The 23539-nt window shown below is 27.4% G+C and overlaps 2 protein-coding genes across 2 annotated transcripts; one reads left to right on the top strand and one right to left on the bottom strand.

Annotated features, from left to right (window-relative positions):
* Nucleotides 1-158: 158 nt before the first annotated feature.
* Nucleotides 159-13419, bottom strand: LOC145743310 (uncharacterized). Its single transcript, XM_082561250.1, has 33 exons — nt 13291-13419; nt 12498-12733; nt 12062-12189; nt 11765-11877; nt 11519-11583; nt 11132-11265; nt 10643-10727; nt 10247-10488; nt 10027-10153; nt 9298-9792; nt 9168-9228; nt 8978-9024; nt 8621-8747; nt 8107-8328; nt 7778-7872; nt 7385-7476; nt 7165-7299; nt 7031-7094; nt 6755-6888; nt 6528-6634; nt 6104-6245; nt 5706-5874; nt 5491-5599; nt 5256-5388; nt 4723-4923; nt 4184-4324; nt 3756-3926; nt 3278-3401; nt 2529-2767; nt 2108-2225; nt 1826-1941; nt 1464-1579; nt 159-953 (listed from the first exon to the last, which is right to left on the bottom strand). Exons 1-33 carry the CDS (start codon nt 13319-13321, stop codon nt 838-840), a joined length of 4635 nt encoding a protein of 1544 aa, XP_082417376.1. The 5' UTR covers nt 13322-13419; the 3' UTR covers nt 159-837.
* Nucleotides 13420-15351: 1932 nt separating this feature from the next.
* LOC145751408 (coronin-7-like) lies at nt 15352-23187 on the top strand. The gene is made up of 23 exons (XM_082567544.1): nt 15352-15483; nt 15734-15830; nt 16092-16240; nt 16324-16507; nt 16843-16919; nt 17053-17187; nt 17319-17401; nt 17624-17678; nt 17751-17805; nt 17889-18034; nt 18244-18339; nt 18399-18621; nt 18879-19057; nt 19243-19435; nt 19871-19983; nt 20606-20740; nt 20997-21082; nt 21414-21549; nt 21813-22019; nt 22222-22357; nt 22564-22655; nt 22754-22837; nt 22959-23187. The coding sequence occupies exons 1-23, from the start codon at nt 15424-15426 to the stop codon at nt 22965-22967; spliced, it is 2730 nt and encodes a 909-aa protein (XP_082423670.1). The 5' UTR covers nt 15352-15423; the 3' UTR covers nt 22968-23187.
* The last annotated feature ends 352 nt before the right edge of the window (nt 23188-23539 follow it).

Consider the following 23539-nt stretch of genomic DNA (forward strand, 5'->3'; position numbering starts at 1 on the left):
GTTTAGCTTGTGAATTAATATGGAGGAATGCTGAACTTTAAAAAAAATTTAATAATTTCTTTTGGATCTTTTGTTTAGAAAACCGAAGTCTTTTTGAAAGGCGCAGTACAAACTACGCAAGACATTTAGAATTTTATTAAAACGTCATCAATATCACATTTAACGCTAGACATTTTATTATTAAAAAAAACGTAAAAATACACAGTGTTTAATTAAAAGTATTATTAACTACTAGTTACTTTTTTGCCAAGCCAAGCAAGTGCAAAGAAGAAAAAAACACAAACGTACCCTTAGCATTCATAACTATACAAAAAAACTATTAGAAATAATTTTAGGTTAAACATAATTTTGAAACCCATTGTTTTAAAAACTCTTAAACATAATATAGCTCTATCTAAATTAAAGGATACTGTTTTAAAAAATTTAAACAAAATTATTTAGTTTTAATCTATCAAAAAACCATCATAGTTCTATGCTAAACAAAAACAAGCACAACTAGTTTGCATCAAATAGGACCTTAACCAACACAACCCCAACTCATAATTAAACAGTAATATTAAAGATGGCAAAGCAGCTTATGTTTGCTTATGCTAAACAGTGTACACAAATTTTCACAATGATAAAAGAAACAGAGTAACTATAAAAAGTATTGAAATATCATAAAGAACTGAAGAATATATAGAACCCAAGTTTAATTTTTATTTAAAAAGAACCTTAAAAAATAAAGTACCAAACTGATTTTAAAAATAAAATCTTAATCTTAATCTTAGAAAATAAAATAAAGATGTCAATTGTACCACTTGAAATTTTTGTTGAGTTAGCACCGCAATTTTTCAATTAGCTTAGCAAAAGATTGGATTTAGCTGGTAGCCAAAGTACTTTGTTGTGCTCATGCGTTACAACCTTATTAACTTTTGTGGCAACAAATGAAGAAATGCCACCATTCACAGACACTATAACAGTAAAAAAATTCAGTAAAAAACTTCTAATTTATAAAATAACTTGTGCCGACTACAAACTTAGATATTTTGTTGCTTAACAAAAATGAAAGGGTTTTAAAAGAAGTTTCAAAAATGTTGGTGTAATATTGCATATTCGTTATTTTCTTTCTTTAATATAATGTTAAACATATTCCTAACAAAATTAAATCTAATCGTAAGTAATTTGGTAGTTGATTTAAAATACCCAGTTGTGTTGTAGATGTTAAAACTATGGATGCTACTGCATAAGATGTTGGGCAATTTAATCAATAATATTAAAAACTGAGACTTGTTTATGGAAGTTACTTTAACAGATGTTACTTCATGCCAATTTGGCAATCTAACATTAGGTATATATTTATAAAAAAAATAAATATATTAAAATGTCATTAAAAAAAAGTTTGCTATGTTAAATATATTAGTTAAAAGTGATTTTTTGCTACCTTAGATAAGTCATTGATAACAGTTAAAAAAAAGTATTACCAGTGCCATAATATTTTGACATAAGCTTTCGCTCTGTTAGGTTTGCTTTCTCCATTATCTCCTTGCATTGTTTTGTGGACAATTTTTCCTTTCCACTTGTTTTATCCTGACTTTCCCTAAAATATCATTTTATTACAAGATTTTGGGTATAGCAGTTTACCATATATTGTTTTGAGTAGCAAGATGGTGAAAAATAAATATATAATTCATATTTAAAAAAGCTTAGTGGGCTGTAAATGTCCAAATTATTAGCTTACAAAATAAGAAAACTGCCTTCTGAGATTATTAGTCGCAAGTTGAGTCTATATTAGTGATTAATTTAATTAAAATTTTTTTGTTGATTATTTTTCAAAGACACTTACTTAATTTTTTTTGCTGTAGGATATTTTAAAAAGCAAATTATTGGATATATTTTGATTGCATGTAAGCGATCTATTGCTTCCACTGATAACTCCAATAACACATGCCTCTCTGGAAACTAAAAAAAAACTTATTGTTTATTCACCTACAAAAGAAAGATATAAAAACTAAATCTAGTGTAAGCATGTAAAAGTTTATTATACAAAGATTCTGCTTATAATTAACTTGTCATTTCTTGCTTGTGCATATCCAAAGTTACAACAATTTTTTTCTGCGCAAAATACCTCAGACATAATCTTTTTAAGTAAATCTCCAGACAGAACTCTTGTCTCAGTTGGTCTGGTGTACATTTCAATAATTCCACTCTCATAATCATCAGACTTCATTTGCTCCATATAACATCTGATAGCGTTATTAATAACAAAAAAAAAAACAATTTGCAACAGTGATTAATTTTTAAAAAAATACTTCAAAATAAACAATAGAAAACCCATAAATAAAGATTATTAAATTAAAAGCTGTAAAAGATACAAATTATCATGCAATATGATTATTTATAATAAAAATTTCTAAAGTCAACTCAAAACAAGGTTTGGGCAACAAGTTTTATCCTATAACTTTCTATTCTATTGTCGTTTTTACCACACAAGAATGTAAATGTATGAAAAAATTTGAATAAAATGTGTTGAACTACAAGTAACATACTTAACAAAAAGCTGGGTGTGTTCGCGAGCCAATTTCTCCACAACATTTTGGCAATGAGGACCAAATAAAACCACAGGGCGCTTAATTCGACTCGAATGTTTTTCCACCACTTGGTAAGCCAAGGAATGGTCAACCAGGGAACTGTCGAGTGGAACAGAATCGATTGAGGACTCAGATAGAGCTGTGTGTAAATGCACATCTCCACTGGAACGTGACGAAGTTCGATGCGGTTTCCGCCGCTACAATTATTATTAAAATATTTTAAAGAAAACATTGCGCTTGTATTGTTTTTTATTTTAATGTAAAAACATTGCACTTAATAGTTATTTTGATATTAACAGTTAGGTATTTAGCAACATTTTAATCTTTTAAATGTAAATTTAGTCTAGTTTTCTGGTAAATTTTAAAATTAATGGAACAAAGTACATGCTTTGGGTCAAGTTTTTTAACCTTTTTTTTTAAATATGTCCCTACATCATATCTGTAAAAAATTAATATTTATTTAGAAGAATTCGGATTCCTAAATTTCAATTCCAAGTATTTTGATTCTTTGAATTTAAAAAAAAGATTTTTTTGTCAATTTTAGTTTTCATAAATTTTTTGTTAATTTTTTTTTGTTTTTCATGATGCTAGTGCTTTCTTTTATAAATAAAAAATTTTAAGCCTTTTTTTTAAAAACTAAAAAAATGTTATAATACATTTGATAAAAAATTTTTTTGTCAAATATGTGTAGGCTTATTTAATAAAACCTTTTGAGATCGGAAAAATCCACTTCTTCTGCCAGTTCCACTTAATCTTTTTCCTGATGTTGATCCAGTACATGAGGAAATATCATCTAGAACTTGGGCAGAATTTTCCTTTTCCTTTTCAACCCTTAATAATACGATAACAACATTAGACCATTACCTAATTATTGGCAAAATTGTCAAACTTTTAAATCATGTCAATTAGTTACCCCCCCCCCCCCCCCAAAAAAAAAATTAAAAAATAAATAAATCAGAAGACAATAAAACCCAAGCAATTAAACCAGATTAGATTTTAATAGATTAGAATAAATAATATATCATATGTTGTTTTAAAGTAAGGTCTTAGTTTGACTTTATATACCTATGCAGCTTACATTATAGTGCACACATAGTCAAATACAATTGTAACAACTAAATACCTTCTTGCTATTTTTTATAGGAAGGCTTTGGGTTATAAACCTTACAACTATTCTGAACTTACGCAATCTTGCTTGGTATTTTTCCCTTCTTTGACCTTTCCCCAAGTTCATCTACTAACCAAGCTATCCATGAACCAGTTGCATATTCCGGGTTGGTATTTTCAACAAGCAAAATTGAGTTCCTAGTGAATTTCAAAGCATCATCATGCTCTGTTATATTATCAAACAAAGCCCTGAAGAAAAAGTTTAAATATTGTTATTTTATTTTTCATATACACATATGATACCTTACTAGACAATGTTAAAAACCACAAATTCTATAGAATAAAATACTTTTGATTACTCTATGACACACCAGCAGTGAAAATAAATTTTAATTTTTGTTTTTTTAAAAAAAAGTTGAACCTTTGCCTAATGAGATAAAAGTTAGAGACTACTCTAATACATAAAATCGTAAAATTTAGTGACTACTATAAAAATTGTATTTTACCTGACATAGAATGAGTCTCCAGAAACTCCATATATTTGTCGATATTTATTTGGTTCATAGGTGACATACAGAGAAGAACTAGTACATGGTTTTGACATTATAAGGTGTGCAGCTTCAAGTGTGATGTTTACAAATGTTGCACTAAAATAAAAAATAAAATGATAAGATTAAAAAATTCTGTACTTTACCTTTTTTATAAAAATAAAATTGTAAAGAAACGAATTTAAGCTATGACTCAATATCAAATTATAATGATTGCTGCTCTTATGCTGTAAACAGTATTAACTTCTGCTGACCCAACACTTAATCAGTAGCTGATATTCATCAGGCAATTTTAATGTATATATTATCCCAAACTGCCAAAGAAAACTTGATACTGGGTAGCTGATGTCACTTCATGTTTAGGTTGTGAACTCAACCTTTCCACATTAAGGGTAAACAAAAAAAAATATGTTTAAAAGTCCCACAAACATTTTATAATATTTAGAAAAAAATCAAGTTTGAAACCTAATTAATAATTAAAAAATGAATTAACTAACCTGTTAAATTCTAAAATCTTGTCACCAACTTTCAGGTCATGATTTGATGGTACAATACTATTATCATTGTATTGTATAGAGGCAACATAAATTCCTGTTGCATTTCCACCAGCTAATTTAATATGACTACAATCCCCATTTATAAATACATAGCGAGGTTCCGTCAATTTTTGTGAATTTATTATCGCATTCAAGTGGGGGCTGTAAAGGTAAAATCAAAGCTTTAAAAAAGCTCAAATATAATAATGCCAACTTACTAACCGCTTTATTAAAAAAAAAAACAATATAACAATAGGATAAAAGGATTTTTTGTACTTTACAGTTGTCCAAAAAAATTTAGGACAGTACAAAGGAGATTTGGTGAGGAATGTAATGTACAACAAAGAATTGGGATGATCATATAGTAAAATATTTTGTTTAAGGATCATAAGGTACAAATAATTCGAATAAAATTTATAAGAAATATTTGGTAAAGCAATTAGAAGTAATGCTTGAATTAAAATTAGATTCTTAATTATTGAAAAATATCAAACCTTGCACGAGGTGTAGCATCAGGCGTAATCGTTCTCTCCTCTCTTTCATCAGTGATCAAGTGACTACTGTCAACAACAGGTTGAACCCGGCCTAGACTGTCAGAGGCATTACTCTCGATGCTTTGCTTGTACTCTATTAGGTTTAAAAAAATATTTTTAAATAATAAAACTCTTTTTAAAGTTTTAGACCATAGGAGAAAATATTAGTTTCAAACTTGATTTTTCCTTCACTTACTTTCCAGGTTGTATTGTGCAAGAAAGGTAATGGTGTCACCAATTTGACTTTGACTCATAATCTTTCGAGCTTGTTCCTCTTTTGCTGTTCTTAGGTTTATTCCATTATACTAAATAAAAACAAAAAATTGTTAAACAATCTATAATTTACCACAAACAAAGAAGTAATTTTAAATATTAGTTTTTGTAGTGATTAACCCAAAAATAGAATATTACCTCCAATAACTGATCTCCATATTCTAACCCGGCATATGCTGCTAAACTATGTTCAGTTAAACGAGATACAAATATTCCACCATTGTCTCCGCCACTAACAATAGATATTCCAATTGGTTCTGCACCTTTAACCATGATAACACACCGTGAGTCAGTGCCAATAGTTTGCCTAAGATAAAATGTAATAAATAATAAAATTCGAACTTTACGTAAAAAATTATATCTTCTACTTAAGGTTTTAAAATAAAAAAATGTGTTTAATGTGTCAAAAAGAAAATACTTTGGACTGCATTTGCAAAAAAAAATTTCGAGGGTATAATTTTTAAAAATTATTGCTAATTTACTAATTTAAAATTATTTTGGATACCCTGAATTTGATTTAAAACACAAGTAAAAACCTTTTGCTTTGAGAGATTCCCGACTCTGTAGACAAAAAACTCGACGTTATTTCATCATTATTAGATCCACCATGTCCACTTGAAACCACTTGGTGGTTGGCAGTGGAAAAAAGAGTTGGGGTACTTCGATCCGAAAGTGAACCTTCAGTTTAAAAAAAAAACTATCGCTAATTTATTTTGTATTATATTGTATTGAATAACTAAAATACCTAAACAGTTAAAATGTCGAAAAATTGTTAAGATGTATACGGAACATTTTTATTATTAAATTATTGGTTTAACATTTTTTTAAATATTTAGTATTTTAAATATCTTTTTTTGTAAAATATTACTAACTTGAAATTAATTAGAAAAAACGAACAATTAAACAGATTTTGAGGTTTTTATTAATTAACAAATTTTATTTTATTAAAGCTGCATGAACCTCTTTCAGATCCGCTTAATTTAACAACACCTTGTTCTGAAGGAATTCGAATTCTTCTGTATTCAAGTGTTCGAGATCTTGAATCCGAACTAATTGAGGAAGAAACGCTAAAAAATATAAAATCTTCAAGTTAACACATTTTTTAAGCTAAAACTAAACAGAAAATCAAAAAAAAAATTTTTTTTAAATTTTATTTAACATTTTAACAGCCTTTTAACATTTATTACCTGGCACTGCAGCCCCTTGGAAGAGAATTTGAGCTAAGAAGCTGATTGTTTGTTAATGATTGGTAACCAGAAGAGGTCGTCATCATCAACATAGAAGGAGATTGAGAAGAAGGTAAAGTCAATGTTTTTTGTTCCTAAATAGTCAGATTTACAAAAAAATCTTTGTTAAAATATTAGACATATTTTATAGTAATCAACACAAAAAAATTATATTAAGCAGAAAAAGTCATTAAAAAGTGGTTTATTTTTAAATTATAATTTATCAGTTAAATCTACCTTTTTGTGTGTTTTTCTCCTTTTTCGTTCCAATGTAAGTTTTTGTCTTTCAAAGACAGGATTTCTAAAAAAGTTCAAACCATTTATTTACATTGTTTACTTTAAATTAAATGTATTAAGATCCTTTCTATTACTTGTTAAATAAAGAGACATGAGATGGTGTGTTGTAAAAGGATTCCTCATCGTAATTATCACCTTTACTTGTTACAGGTGAACTGGTTTTTATATTTGTTGATGAAATTGTAACAGATAAACTTAGTTTAGTTGCCCTTAACATAAAATAATAGTTTAATCTATGTTGTTCTTTGAAAACTAAAAAAAGCATTTTAAAGATGTGATTTTAGTGAAACATACAGTTCTTTTTCATTATCAGCTAATTCCTTGTCTGTATTTTTCCAATGAGAGGTGGGCTCCACAGTGTGATTGTTGTTCCAGTTTATACCATACTGTAACAGACAGATTTTAATGTTTAATTATTTCTTTTGAATGCAAGAAAGCTTATGTTACAGCCTTTATCACCCTTATCCAGTCTTAAGTTGCCTTTGACTATTTGGGAGGTATTTGATCACTTTTACAAAATTAAACAGTAGAAATTAAAACGAAGATCTCATTTAGTAAACTAATAAGTGTGTTTATTACCATACCAAAGGACTTGTACAGTTTTTTATAACATACTTTAATAATATGCAGATTACAAATATAAACAAAACAACTTAAGAAAAAAATCACTAAAGTTTTATCATTTACTGGAATAAGTGACTTATCCCCCATAGGAGCTGATCGAGGTCGATTTCTAACTATGTGATGTTTCGTTGTCGTCCGTCGTGACCGAGGTGTTATAGCTACAATAAGATTAAATTTAAGTTAGTATAGGGTTGGTACCATCAATTTGTAACATAAAAGGTTAATGGTATGGAAATAAGTTACTTATTAACCACAAAAACAAAATGAATTTGTAAAATAAATATTTCAGTAAAAAAATTTAAAATTTAAAAAAAATTGTGTTTTACCCAAATCTAAGCATATAGTATGTTGTTTGCCATTGAAAACAACAACACAATACATTAACAACTGACCTGGTTCCCAAAGTTGCAATACTGGGGAGGTCACACTGTCCCTTGAGTTGGACATGGGTAGGCCCGAAGATTGGGAAAATGTTGAAGAAGGAGGAGTTATTGTAGGTGAAATAGGAAGAGCTGGTGAGGAAGGTCGTACAACACTTTTGCCACTGGGTGGGGTGAATGTATTAGGCGACAATGTTGGGCGATTTTTATTAGGACTAAAAACTGACAATCGACCTACAATAAAACAGTGCATTCTTAAAATAACTTTAATTTTTTTTATTTATTGATTCTTAATCTGAAAAAAACAACTTCAAGATACAAACAAAGGTAACATTTTGACAGTCTAAAGTTAAGTTAGAAATATAGTTCGATTATAATAGTTTTGTTAATTAAACCGCCAATTGGTTTAAACTCGTTAAAAGTTTATACGGTTTATAGCAACTTACTTAGAATATGTAGCACACTTAATAATTTGTCCTTTTCTTTTTACTTTAAATATTTTGTATAAAAATATAGTTGGTATTACCTGTTGTAAGATTTGTTAAAGACGGTGAACTCAAGCGTGGCCATGTCCCTCCTGTGCTACCCCCAGTGGAAGAAGTACCTACAACGCTCTTTGTTTTTTTCTTTCTCCACAAAAATCGTGATCCCGGCTGTAGAGCAATAATATAAGTTTAAAACAATTTAAATTTTTAACGCATTAACATTATTTAAATTTTTAACGCATTGACAAAACTGACAATCAAATTAAAATAAATTAATGCGGTAGGAAACGCGACAAAATAAATACATGATTTAGAACATGTCAAAATTTATAACATCTGATATGTGATTTTACACTACAATATGACATGGTCACTATACCCAATTTTTTACGGCTTACCTTTTTCTTTTTTCCTGTCACATACATTCCCTCCTTTTTATTAAATTCTGTAAATAAAAAATGCAAAATACCTTAAAGAGCTCAAAAATACTATTTCAGGAAGATTTTTTTTTAAGAATACAATTATTGCAGTTAAGCAAATGTCCAAATTTTGGTTAGTTTTATGTATTTATTATAAACAAAATCTTACCTTGTAAAGGTTCTGAATAAGAAGTTCTTGCGCTTAGTTGTGATTCTTCTTCAGAAGTCAACTAAAAAAGTAAAAACATAAAGATAAATCTATTCAATGTACTTTTTTAAAAATGTTAATAATGTCAAACCTTCTGCTTATAAATTCTTTCCTTAGGTATGTGGATTTCAGATTTTGATGTTTCTGGTCTTGATACTGAAGCAAACCAGCTGGTGGAATCCAAAACCTTCTCCTGGCCACCTACAGGTATACTAATCCGTAAACGTCGTGAAAGCTGTAGTAATTTAGTTCCTTCACACGATAACATTCTTTGAATCTCCAAATTAGTTTTATTTAAAGTAGGAACACTGTTGATTGCGACAAGACGGTCGCCTGGCATTACATTTTCTGAGTTGCAATACTTAACATAAAACCCATGCTCTATAGATATATCATCATCATGTTGTAGGTTGTGGGTAAAACAGTGTTGTTGCATTAACGAGTTTGAATCGGTTTCCCACTCTCCTGCGTCAATAGCAGAATCATGGCTGTGAGTATTTTGTTTTTGTGTTATGTCAACTCTAGTTTTCATTTCTCGTAGTTCATGGAGAATACTGTTTTTTGCTTGTTTTGTGGTATCATTTTCCTAAAAAAATTGTTTTAAACCAAACTGTTTAATTTCAACATTAATTTTTAATTTAATTTTAAGAATAACTCATAAAAACATTTTTATTAAATATGTTTTAAACTTGTTTATACTACCAAAAGCTTTGAAGTTACAAAAAAAGAGATTAAAAAATTTTAAAAATAAAGTCTCTTATTAAAACATTCAGAATGACTAGCCATGAAAATGTACATATTCTTTTATTTTATAACAAACCTTTACAGCTTCTTCAAGTTGTTTCAATAACTTTTCTCTTTCTTCCGTCATATTTGTACAAACTCTCCGATTTTCCTCCAATTCAACACAAAGTTTGTCACGTTCGGAAAACGCAACTTCTCGCCACCTAAAAATAATTCATTACAAAAGATGAAAACCTAAAAACAATAAAATAACCTTTAAAAACTGTAAAGTTGACAAAATAAGATTACAATCACACCTTGTTGATTTTTTAGCTTCATCTAATGCCTCTAACAACTCTTGTCTTGATTGTTTTAATTTAGCTTTTAGTGAATCTCTCTCGGATGACACCAACTCAAGTTTTTCCAATGCAATATCATGAGACTTTTTAACATCATATGTTTCACGAATTTGTGCATCTTTTTCGAGCAACGCTTGTTTTCGTTCACGGAGGGCCGCAAACAACTCTTGTTTAACACTTACAACATCCATAGAAGTTGTCTGTATATATCACAATTAATAAAAAAAAGTGTAAAAATCATTGTTATAAGGTATATATATATATAAACACAAAAGAGAACTGGAGATATGTGTTTAAAAAATTGTAATTATTAACCATACTATTTAGTATATTACTTTTATTTTGAGGACTTACAGATTCTTGTTGCATTAAAGTTATTTGATTTTTCAGTTTTTCTTTTTCGTCCAAAAGTTTTTTTCTTTCTGACAAATGTTCTTCCCTAAACATTTAATAAAAAAACCCTCTCAGACCAATAAAGAAATGTAAGCATAGGCCTATAAAATACATGCCCTCATCTTTTATATTATTTGACTATACTGCACAAAAACACTCATAAAATATAATTTAAGTCAAAGCGATGGTTACTTGATTTTTTTGTAAAATTAAATTAAAAAAAAACTCCTGATATACATAAATATTTTTTTTTCTTTATGGGCGGCATTAAACCTTACGAGTTTAATGTCAACAAGTAATGTGACACAAAATTACCACAATTCTATTGTTTCGAATTGTTAAAACTTTAAAGATCAAAATCAAGTATATTACACAGTATCAAGGTCAATGTTAGTGTTTTTTTGTTATAAATATAAATAAAACCTAAATAGAAACAGTTAGTTAACTTACAAAGATTTTTCTTTTTTAGACAAATCTTCTTGCATTATATCCATTTCCTTGTGCACTGCATCCCTTTCACTCATTACCAAAGCATACTCGCGTTTAATCATCGTTCTTTCTTCTCTTACTCGATTTAAATCCCTCTAAAAAGACAAAGTGGGAAATAAACTATAAAGTTTTATTTAAGTTGAATAACCAAACTAACAATATTGAAAAAATGAATAGAAAATCAATAAATGAAACAAATACGAAGTGTTTAACCAGTGGGGTATAAAGATTAAACAAATGGTAAAGCAAATTGCTTATATCAACCTATATTTTTATAAACGACAAAATTAACTCAAAAACTAATATTGTAAAAACCAAGCTTTAAATTTTTGAACATATTTTTCTTACCTGTTCATTTTCAATTCTTTCATTTAACATTTGTATTTGTTTAAGAAGTGTATCCCGATCAGCATCTAAAAATCAATAATTTTTATTAAAATGTATTAAAAAAAAAATTTAAGATTTTTTTTACAAAACTAGACACACATATATCATTTTTACATGACACAAATATGTTAAAAACATGATGTTTAGGGAATGGTAAAGCGAATTTTAATTGCATTAATGTAGTCTTAAACAGTTTATTTGTGTTACTTGAATTACGCAATCCCAATGAATCAAGTTGTTGCTGTAATTTAATTTTTCTCTCAGTTTCATCATTCATTTTTTGGCGTAGTTCTTCATGTGACTCATTTAATTTTTCATATCTAAAGATTGGTATAATATATATAATTTAAATATTCGAATCACAGGACCTGGAAGTATTGGAAAGAATTAGTGAGGACTGTAAAGTACGAGAGAGAATTAGCTAAAACCGTAAAATGCAAGAGTTTTTTCTGAGAACTGTAAAGTTTGAGTAATTTAATTATTCCTAAAAAAGATGTGTCTTACCGCATTAAAATAGTCTCATACATCTGTGTTAGAATTTGACCTCCTCCACCCATTAATGAACGTCTTCTCATCATTTCCAATTCTTTCCGATCACTAATATTTTGGAGATAAAAGGCCTCCGATTCAGTCTTAAAATGTTAACAGAAAACTTATTAACTACCTAAGCGAGCTAATCTAACTAATTATTTTTTTACAAAAAATTACAGTACAACTAAATATATATGCAAGATCTAATGGTTTAAATAAACTTTAAATTGGCAAGAATTATAAATTTTAATTTATTTGATCCTTGTATTCTGTTGAATATGTTCAATCCAATTGATTTGTCCCAGTATATATATTTTATAGATACGGTACATCAATACTATATTATTTTGCATTTAAACATATGCAGTTAAAATCTATTCTAATGTTCATTTATGTAAAGTCACTTTACCTTTACTTCGGTAAGCTTAGAATTTGATTCGTGAACCTTTTCTCTCATAATGTTAAGTTGAGTTTCAAACATGTCTTTATCTAGTTTGCGCTGAGTTGTAAGAGCAGCAATTTCCATGTCTTTAGATTCAAGTTGATTCTGTAGTGCAGTTAACTCACTCTGTATTACTTTGCTGGATAAGGAATTATCACAATACGTTGTCAAATTCGAAACTTCATCACTATTGGTTAGAAAACCTAAAAGTTAATAATAAAAACTATTTTTACCACATCTATACGGATAACATAATTTATTTAATAATAAAACTGTAAAGCAACTAACAACCAAACTAGTAAAAGCCTTTAAAACTATATCTGTAATATACAAAGTTTAGTACCAATACCATTAAATATAAATTATTTTAACATACACATCTATTAAGTTACAAACTTAAAGAAATAATATCCAACTATTGTAAAAATTAAACTTGTTAAAAAATTAATAATGTACAAAACACTAAAAGCACACACACGTCACACCAACAGACTGTATGCACTACTTAAGCTGGTACTTCAACACAGGGCCATACATTGCACTACATTATAGGAAACACAGCAAACAGAACGTTCACTCAAGAGCAAAGCAAACACAACTAGTACTTGAACTTAATGACGTCACTTTGGTGTTTAAACACCCTAAACTTGAAGATGTCGCAACACAAAAAACTGAACATTTAATAAATATACACACAATCGACAAATACTTTATTTAAAAAAAATTAACAAAAAGTGTTACAAATATCAAATTTACTCACCATTGCTACTGGTGCTTTCTTTAGTGCACATGATTTTTGACTTTTAATCCATTGAAATTGCTATATGAAAAATGCTTAATGACATTAATAAACCAATGATAATTACCACAAATTGAATATCCCTATAACCTGAAACACAAAATTAAATTGTAACTCTATGTCATATATAACATATGCATATTAGTATATATATTTAATATATATACCTAAATTTTGCAACACAATTAAAGTTCAAATTTATTTATTTTTAGGAAATTGAAAAGTTGGTTTTAATGAAGTTGTGTCTTGGTGCATTAAACTAGACAAAACAAATAACCAATAATTTTAAGATTTTTTTGCTTGGTTTTTTTATTACGTAAATTGTTGTTAATCATTTTGCGCTTTTTCTACGATTTAATTAATTATTAAACAATGTTTACTTTTTTCGACCCTCTGTTTAATTTTACAAGGTGTTAGATTATAGTTCAGAGTAGCTACTACTTCAATATCTTAAAAAGAAAACAAAAATCGTTCTTGCTTTATTAAAAATAAAAATTTAACTAGATGTGGTAGTTTACAAATTGATACCAGCAAAAATTAAAAAAAAATAAAAAAGTTTAATTTAATTGCTTTATAACTGTTTGTTTTTTAAAAAATAATATTATAGCACACAATCCTTTCGGAATTAATAAGTGATTTAACAACAATAACCTTAATTTAAAGGAAATATATTTTTTTAAGCACACAGGGTGATAACAACCTTTTAAAAGAGAAAATCACAAAAATAAAAAAGTAGGCACAGCAGAAATCTCAAAAAGGAAAAACACGAAAAATTAAAAAACAACTAACTATCTTTTTATCCATCTATATGTTTAATACATCAAAAACAAGTTGAAACCAATGAATCAGCAGAAGGTTAAAGAGCGAGTTAATTTTAATCCCAGCTTTAACTCTCTAGATAGCTTATAATGCTACACTAATACCAAATTTCTGTAACAAATTGTATGTAAGATAAACTAAACAAAAATAGGAAGGGATATCTAGCTTACTTCGACAGTTTGATCCAGACTAAATTTTTTTATTTTGACAAATATATCATACATCTGTACATACACCGGTATTCTGAGTATTGCCATAAAATGACATTTATTTTTTATTAAAATACAAAAACTAGAATTGAATTAAATATGCAAATTATTGTTACATAAATTGCTATGGTAATATTTGGCACAAATATTTAAAAGCAGTTGTGTTACCTATTTAGCTTGATTGTGGTAAATATTATGTGATTACCTACCATAGCTACCTGCCGAATCTCACAATTGTTAAGAGTAATCTTAAAATGGTGTTGTTTTGGAACTAATACATAAAAATTAATTTGATATTTTCACTTAGTTGTTTGGTGTATAGCTGTACAGGGTTCTTATTCGACCTTTAGTCTGTTAGTTCTTTTTAACTTACAATTTTTATATATTCAGGTTATTATGTTAAACGACTTAGTATTGGTAACACTAAAGGAACAGAAACTAACTAACTAAAAAAACGGTGATGTATTATCGTTTCGAGGTCATGATTTACGTTTTTTTGCACTTGTTCTGTAATCAGTAATGATGTGCTGAAAATAACATTACCCAAATTACCTGTCACACGTTTTAAATAAAAATTTAGTTTAAACAACAAAAATTATATTAACATTAATAGAATTAACTAGAAAAATATAAAATACAAACACCAGATATGTAATAAAAAAAACATTAAAATTACGATTGTTAGAAAAACAGAAAAAAACACCTGACGAGATTTTTTTAGTTTTTACACGCATCAGTGCCTATTACAAAATAAAAAAAAAATAATAAAGTTGATCGGATGAGGATAAATGACAAAATCTATTTTAAAATTTATAGTAAAAACATAAATAAACTAATACAAGTTTATTTATGGTAAAAGAGACCAAAATTAAAAAAAATATTTTATGTGTTGTCATATATAAACTATGAGTTAATTTTTGCCGTATATTAGGCGAAAATTCTTGCAAACCACTATCTGTTATTTTGTGTTTCCGGCTCTGTAAACTCCCCTGTTACTCCTTTTACCACAACGAAATTTAATACTAACGACTGCAATCGCAAGTAGAAGTTCATTTATTTTACTACAATGTATCGCTTTAAGGGTTCCAAATATAAAAACTGCACGGCAAAGATTCCCAAAAAAGAGGTAAATAAAATCTTAACGTAATTGAATATTTTACATTTAAAAGTAAAAGCAGATACAATATTAAGGATTTTTTAAATCCATGTAGCCAATCTGTTAATAATGTGTAATAAATTAATTCTACATAAGTTTGTTAATTTAACTTTATTATTAAGAGGGGTATGGTAGGGTTTTAATAAACCCAACCCTACCCTTTAATATAATATGAAAAATGATAGTTATTTGATTAGATTTTTTAACTCACTTTTAACAGGAATGTATAAGTGATTTAATAATTGAAACACCAATATGTTATGGAAATCATGTCACAGCCGGAGGAAAATTTATTGCATGCAACACTGGGTCAGCTAGTAAGTATTGTTAAAAATCTTCTACCCTTCGGTAATTTTTTTTTATTTTTTATTGTTTTATATTTAAAACTGTTTAAAACCATAAACACCACTTAAATAAGTTATAATGTTTTTTTCCTTAAATTAATGTTAATTAAAATGTATAGCCTATATATTTACCTTTAAAAGTATTAAGTTGGCAAAAATTTAAATTAGGTAATTATTTTTTAAATATTGTATTTTTCTATTTATCAAAATTAAATTAAAACAATTTATTTTAAGGTAGTGGAAAGGTTGGAGTATATAGTGTAAGTGACAAAGGTCGAAAAGTTCAATCTCCGTTTTTATCAGCTCATGGAGACGATGTTACTGATCTTGAATTTTCTCCATTTTTTCACAATATTTTGCTTAGTGCATCTCGGGATTTTACTGTAAATTTTACCTGTGTTGAAATCATAATAACTGGTTAACCCTAAAAGTATTGCTAATTTTTTTTATTTAATTCATTCCTAAGGTAAAAATTTGGGACATACCAGAATCTGGTCTGGATTCTCAGGATGAGATAAGCTATACTACAAAACTAGAATGCAAGAAGTCCCCAGAGATATTATCACATCATCCTTTAACAAATGTTATTGCTGTTGCTTCGCAAAATGATGTACATTTATGGGATATAAATTCTGGGCAGCTTAAATCCGGTATTGTTTTTTTATGCCCTATTTAAAAACAAAACTTTTCGTATGGATTTATTTTTAATGTAAATTGGCTGGGTGTGGCAAAAAAAAGTAACGCCCTTGTATTATTTAGCTTTGGTTGGGTAGTTATAGGAATCATACTAAAAACCCAAGTAGTTTTAAATTCATGAAATTGTTTTTCTAAAGTTTTTTTTTTTGTAAATTTGGCCTTTTAAATATTAATGACATTTGTAATAACATTTTGTTTAATAGTTTTATATTTTTATAAGTTTTGTTTAAAATTTAATAATAGTAGATTATAGGTGATGTGAAACTTGTTCTACCGATTATTTTTTAAGAAACTGGTATTGCTGATGCTTCTATACAGTCTATAGATTGGAATCAAGATGGGACAACTATATGTAGCACAGACAAAGTAAGAGCATATTTTTATTTTTGCATCTTCAAGAAAATGGACAAAATAAAAAGCTGTCTTTTTTATATTTAAGTTAATTTTAAATTGGTAAATTTTTATATTTTTTTTTTGTTAATTAAAAAAAAATTTTCAGGCTAAAAATTTAAAAATTCATGATCCGAGAATTAAAAAAGTTGTTGTGGAGGCAAAAGCTCATGAAAATCACAAAGATTCAAGAGTTATTTATCTTGGAAATCTTGAGAAACTATTAACAACAGGCTACTCCAATGTAACTATATATATAAATATAACTTATTATTGTAATATTGAAATACATCACATATATATTGAATAAATTTCTTATGTATATAATAACATTTTTAAATATATCAATTAATATAAACATAAAAATTAATTTAGTCTCGTACAAGAGAAGTTAAATCTTGGGACATGAGGAATATGAAATATTGTCTTCAAACTTTGGAGTTTGGTACTTCCACAGGGTAATCTTACAAACAAAAAATTTAATACAAAACTTTCAGTTTGAAATAATCTAGATTCTTGCGGTTCCGATTAATTTAATACAATAATGCCAAATTTTTTAAAATAATATTCATTGTAATAAAATATTTAGGTTCAAAATCCAATCATATAGGGTCCTATTATTAAATTCATAAAAAAATTGTTGAAATTGCATTTTTGTAACATAATTTTTTTTGTCTTAGAGTGTTGATGCCATTTTTTGATGTGGATACCAACTTGATTTTTATTTCTGGCAAAGTAAGAAATATTAAAATGTTTTCGTAATTTTTGACTATCAAGATTTTAATAAAATGCTTAAAAAAAATTTAGGGAGATTCTACTCTTGATATATTGGAATCCAGCAGCACTAATGGAATTAAACAATGTAAGTTTATTCTCATACCTGTAGACCAAGGTTTTATTTTTTTCTGCAGTAAATAACATTTTAATATTATATTATAAATAAAGTGAGTCATCATTTATTGCCCAACCAAACAAAGGGAATGGCATTATCTTCAAAGTTTTGCTTGGATGTAATGGAATGTGAGGTGGATAGATTAATTCAACTGAGCAGCAACCAGATTACCCCAATCAAGATTGAAGTTCTGAGAAAGGTAAAACTTGTTTGTATCTGTGTCTAATTCAGATTTATTGTTGTATATGTGTAAATTTTCAAAATTTAAAATTAAAAATAAATAAAGAATAAATTAATGTGATGATTTTCTAATAGCTTCCTTGTTATTTTATTGTTTTTTGAAATAAATATGTATTTTTTCCAAATAAATCAATATTTTGAGCAACCCTTTATTTTTTTTATTTTTAGTCCCACAGAGATTTCCATGCTGATTTGTTTCCTGACACATTTTCAGATGAAGTTGTTTTATCTGTTAATGATTGGTGTAAAGGAGAAAATGGCACTGTAAGTTATTGCATGTTAAAAAGCAAAAATGTTTTTTCTTTATTTTTTTTTTCCAATAGCAAAAGAAAACAAGTTTGGATCCTCAACTAAGAAAACCATTAAACAGTAAGACCAATGCCGTTACTCCTTTGCAACCAACCACTAAAAAACCAGAACCGGTTTCAACAGAACCAACTAAAAACAATGACAAAAAGCAAAAACCAGAAGTGGCTGCAAAAATAGAACTAATTAAACCAGTTGAGGTTGAGATAGAAGTAAGAAAACCAACAAAACAATTTGTTGGTGAGTAAAATTGTGTAGAAAGAATTTGTTTTATAGTTTATTAAAAGTTAAAATCCTTTTGAATAAGTTTTTCATAAACAAAATCCTAAATTATTTAAAAGATTGTCAATTTTTTTGTGTTTTGTTTTAAAAAAGTTGGTATTAATTTTTAAGTGAACTATTAATTGTTTGTGTTTACAATTTATTAGTATATATGTTTTCGGAAATATTTTTATTTTTAAAAAATTTTTAATGTATATATTTTTTTTGCATTTCAGGTGTAAGGCAATGCAAATTTCGACACTGGATTGGAAATTCCCACAATTCTTCAACCTTCATAACTAATTTACCCCCAATAAGTATCTCTCTACCTCCCTCTTGTGATGGGATGGCACTTAACCCTGAAAGAGTTGCTCTTCCTGTGTTGACTCACAGTGGTTTAATTGCTATTATAGAAGTAAGTTTAATTAATTTAGTTTTTAATTAGCAGTCAAATACTATAACAATTGGTTTAAAAGTAGCCACTCAAATAGATTGAATTGTTGGATGGTGGACTAACTAATGTGGCAAATTTTATCTAAAATAAATTATTTGTTGTTTTTGTAATTGTCCAATAAAAAGCAAAAAAAAAAAAAATTTTAGCTATCTAAAACTGGCCGAATTATCGGCGAATCTCCAAGTTTACAAAATACTCACTCAGTTTTGTGTTTAAAATGGAACCCATTTAATACGAGACAACTAGTAGTAGGTTTGGATAGCGGAAGTTTAAAAGTTTGGAATATTCCAAAAAGTGGATTTGATGGAGTAAACTCAGATGCTGATCAAGTTTTATCAGGTTTAGTTTCTTGCAACTTTTTTTACTTTTTTGCTTCGCGGGAGCATTTTGTTGATTGACTTTAACCATCCGCAGTTTTAAGTGGTTCATGGGACTAAATGTCACCATTTAAAGCCTTGTCTTTCTTAAATGCGGCTAATTGTACAATAATAATAGCCAATGAGCAAATTACTGTTTTCTTTTCTAAGTTTATTTAAAATTTGCGGATTGCTTATCAATAACTAAATGTTACCCTAAAATAAACAGGCTGTAAGTGTGAATTTCCTACCTTATTACATAAAAATACAAAAATCTTGAATTAAATATTATGGCCTCCTTTTTACTTGCATTAAAATTTCCACGTGAAAAGTTTTCTAGCAAACTTTCTATTTACGATATAACCCAAAATAACCAAAATATTTTATGCCTCATAATTACATATATTAATTTTGTTAGGTCATAATGCCAAGATAGCAACTGTCCAGTTTCACCCACTTGCATCTAATATTATCGCCACTTCTGGTTTTGATTTAAAGGTGATAATTTGGAACCTTGCCACTTCTGAAATGGTAAAAAATAATCATTTTAGTTTTAGTTGTAATTTATTTCTTTAAAAAATAATTAGGCTAAAGTAAAAAATATTTAAATTTTTGTATGCAAATAGTTTGTGTGTATAAAATCGACTAAAAATTGTACTTGTAGGGAATCAAACTAGAATTTGTAACTGTATAACCCATCTAAATATTTTTGGAATGAACCACTTATAAGTAAGCATAGCAATCATCACACATAAAAAAGTTTAAAATAATCTTTAAGACTCAAAAACTTAGGCAAGGTTTTAGTTATTTAGGAATTTGGATTTGACCCAACCTACAAGCTTGTTTAATCATTTATCTAAACTAGTTTATAGTGATCAATATTTACTGAACATTAAATTTAGTTTATGTTGCGAAATGACTAAAAAAATTATACTAATAACAATAAATTAAGTCCTATTAAAATGTACAATGTATGTAGCCCACTTTAAATTTATATTTTATATGTGAGGTTTTTATAAAAAGGAAAAATATTATTTTACAGATAATTAATTGATATATTATTTTGTATAAATTTTTTATTATTACAAATTTAGAAAATTTATTACAAATTTAAAAAATACATTGAATTAACCAATTTTTAAATTATTAAAAGGTGTATAAGTTGACCGGTCACACAGATGAAATAATTCACATTTCATGGAGTTCTGATGGAAAATTACTTGCTACATATTGTAGAGATGGAAAACTTTCCATTTACGACCCAAGAAAATCCTTCTCACCTATAAAGGTTTCTTTTAAATTGTTAAAAATACTTTAAATTCTGTTTCAAGTAAATTTAAAAAAAATTGTAATTATATTATGTAATATTTTTAAAATTTACCAATTTTGATGTTACCAGTGTTTTACTAAATTAAATCACATTTTTTGTAGGCTTACAAATAACTTTGATATAAGTAATAATAGATTAAAAAACCACTGCACCTGTAGTGATATTAATTGTTTTAACTTAAAAAAATTCAAATTTAAAAATTGTTTTGCTACAGGTGGGAAATTCAGAAGATGGTTGTAGAAATGCTAGAATTGTATGGGTTTGTTCAGACAACTTCATATTTGTCTCTGCTTTAACAAAGTAAATCTACCTATTTTATTAGCACATCATGTACAAATTTTTAACTGGAATTTTGTTCAACCAAAAAAACTTTATTAATTTATAGTAAAATAAATACATAAAGGCCTACCGTATACATAATTTTAAATATTTCATTTATCTTTAAAAATGGTCAACTTTACACCCTAAACACCTTGACAAGTCAATAGTTGCCTTTTTATGTTTTTTTTTACTTAAAGGTGCAATGACATGAAAGCAGTGGGATATTAATTTAAGGATATTAAATAGTAATTCAAGCATTCTTACCTAACACCTTGCAAGTCCTAAATTTTTTTCAATGTTTCTTATTTAGAAATGGTCAGCGGTGTGTAAGTATGTTTGATTGCAACGACTTAAGTTTTAAAACAATTAAGAACGCTGGCACAAGCCCAACTATTCCCATTCCTTATTATGATGAGGATAGCAGTACAGTAATTATTACAGGAAAGGTAACATAATTTAATATTTTAATGCAAAAAAACTCTTTTTCACAATTAACTAGTCAAAACCTGCACGTATTATTTTTGAATAACACATACAATCCAATCTATGAATAAACTTTGGATGCCTTTGCATTTTTTTCGCTTAGAAATGTTATCAGAAATTATTCGTAGCTAGCTGTGTTTTAATTATAATACTTCTGTTCATATTTAGTTTTTAAAGGTATAAATTACTACAATATAACTAAGCTTTTGTTAAATAATTTAAACAGGGTGATCTTAGTCTTCTCTCCTTTGAAGTGATCCCAGAAGATCCATATCTAATGGAGTTAGCTGTCTTAAAACTTGACAGCGCTCATCAATGTTTTGGTTTTCTTCCAAAGATGATGTGTGATGTTAAAAAAGTTGAATTTGCGAGAGCTTGGAGGTTAACAAAAAATTCTTTGGAACCTTTCTCGTTTACTGTCCCAAGAGTTAAGGTTAAAATTTTTTTTTATTTTTAAGAGTGGTTATTTTACAAATTTGTGCACATTTTGAAGTACCGAGATTACTATGTCTATTTACTTTACATTTTTAATATGATAACTTTCATAGAAAATTTATACTGTTTATGTTAAATCTTTTTATGTTAAAAACACTTTTTTTTGTTTTAAAATTAAAAAAAAATTTTGTTTATTGTAGACAGAATATTTTCAAGATGATTTATTCCCTGATACGAAAATATTAGATCAACCAACATTAACTGCTGAGGAGTGGTTTAGTGGCAAAAATAAAAACCCTAAACTCATAAATTTAAAACCAACAAACATGAAAAATTGTGAGTATTTTTTTTTAGCTGAAAAAATAATATGTTATATTAATTTATAGCTATTCTGTTTAATTTTCTAAGTTATAAGTTCACATTCTGTATAATTTACTAAGTTTATTGTGCTTTTTATAGTTAAGTAGGGGCAAAAATTGTTTTTGTTTATTAAACATAAATTATTAATATGATTTATTTGACGTTTTTATTTAATTTTGTAGTAAGTGAAGCACCCAAAGAAGTGATAAAGCAGAAAAAGTTTGAATCTTATAGTGCTGATACTTATAAGACTGATGCTGAAAAACGTGAAGAGGTATTTTTTTTGTTTAACTCAAGCTTTGTATAATTTAAAAAAGCCTTTTATCAAAATAACTTAAATATCCTCAATAAATCATTTAATATACATTACAGTTATTGTCTGCAATGTCCAACAAATTGGATTTGGATAAAGAATTAGAACAGGATAATATGGAAGGCGTAGATGAAGATGAATGGGTAAAACTTTCAATTTTAAAGATTTATCCAGGCAATGTAGTGGAAGACATACTTACTTGTAAAATGTTCATAGTATTTACTTTTTGCTATTTTAGTTTTAACTGTTACATTTTTATTTTAGAGTGATTGAAAACACGAAAATGAAAACCAATAACTACAGTGTGCAATACTTTCTTTCTTCCAATCATCATTTTTATTCAATTTTAAATTTTTTTTAAAATCATTTACTTAGATTTATATCCTTTGTCATATTAACCACTGTATAACGTGTACTCCTAACCTTTTAATTCACAATCTTATATTATCTTTTTAAAAAGAACAATGAGTTTAAGAACAAGTTAAATAAAGAAACTTATAATAAAATATGTACTCGAGCAATTTAAGTGGCGAAAAAGTATAAGCATATATAAGTAGTATAACTAGGGATAAGTTAAGATATAATTGCTTATGAGGGATAATTTTATATATAATTTGAACACTAAAGATTATAAAATACTTGATAAATCCCAAATATGGGATTTCAAAGTTAACTTTTGAACAATTCACTTTATATGATTTAACCTGCCAAAGATAGGCAATGTGAGACTCGGTCAAGGTAACAAATACTTATTACCCTTATATTTATACTGTAAAAGACTTTTCACATTATGAATAACATTATACCAAAAAATAAAACCTATCTTAAGTAACGGATGATTAGGC

This window comes from Corella eumyota, chromosome 1 (genome assembly GCF_963082875.1).
Source record: "Corella eumyota chromosome 1, kaCorEumy4.1, whole genome shotgun sequence".
Taxonomy (NCBI): domain Eukaryota; kingdom Metazoa; phylum Chordata; class Ascidiacea; order Phlebobranchia; family Corellidae; genus Corella; species Corella eumyota.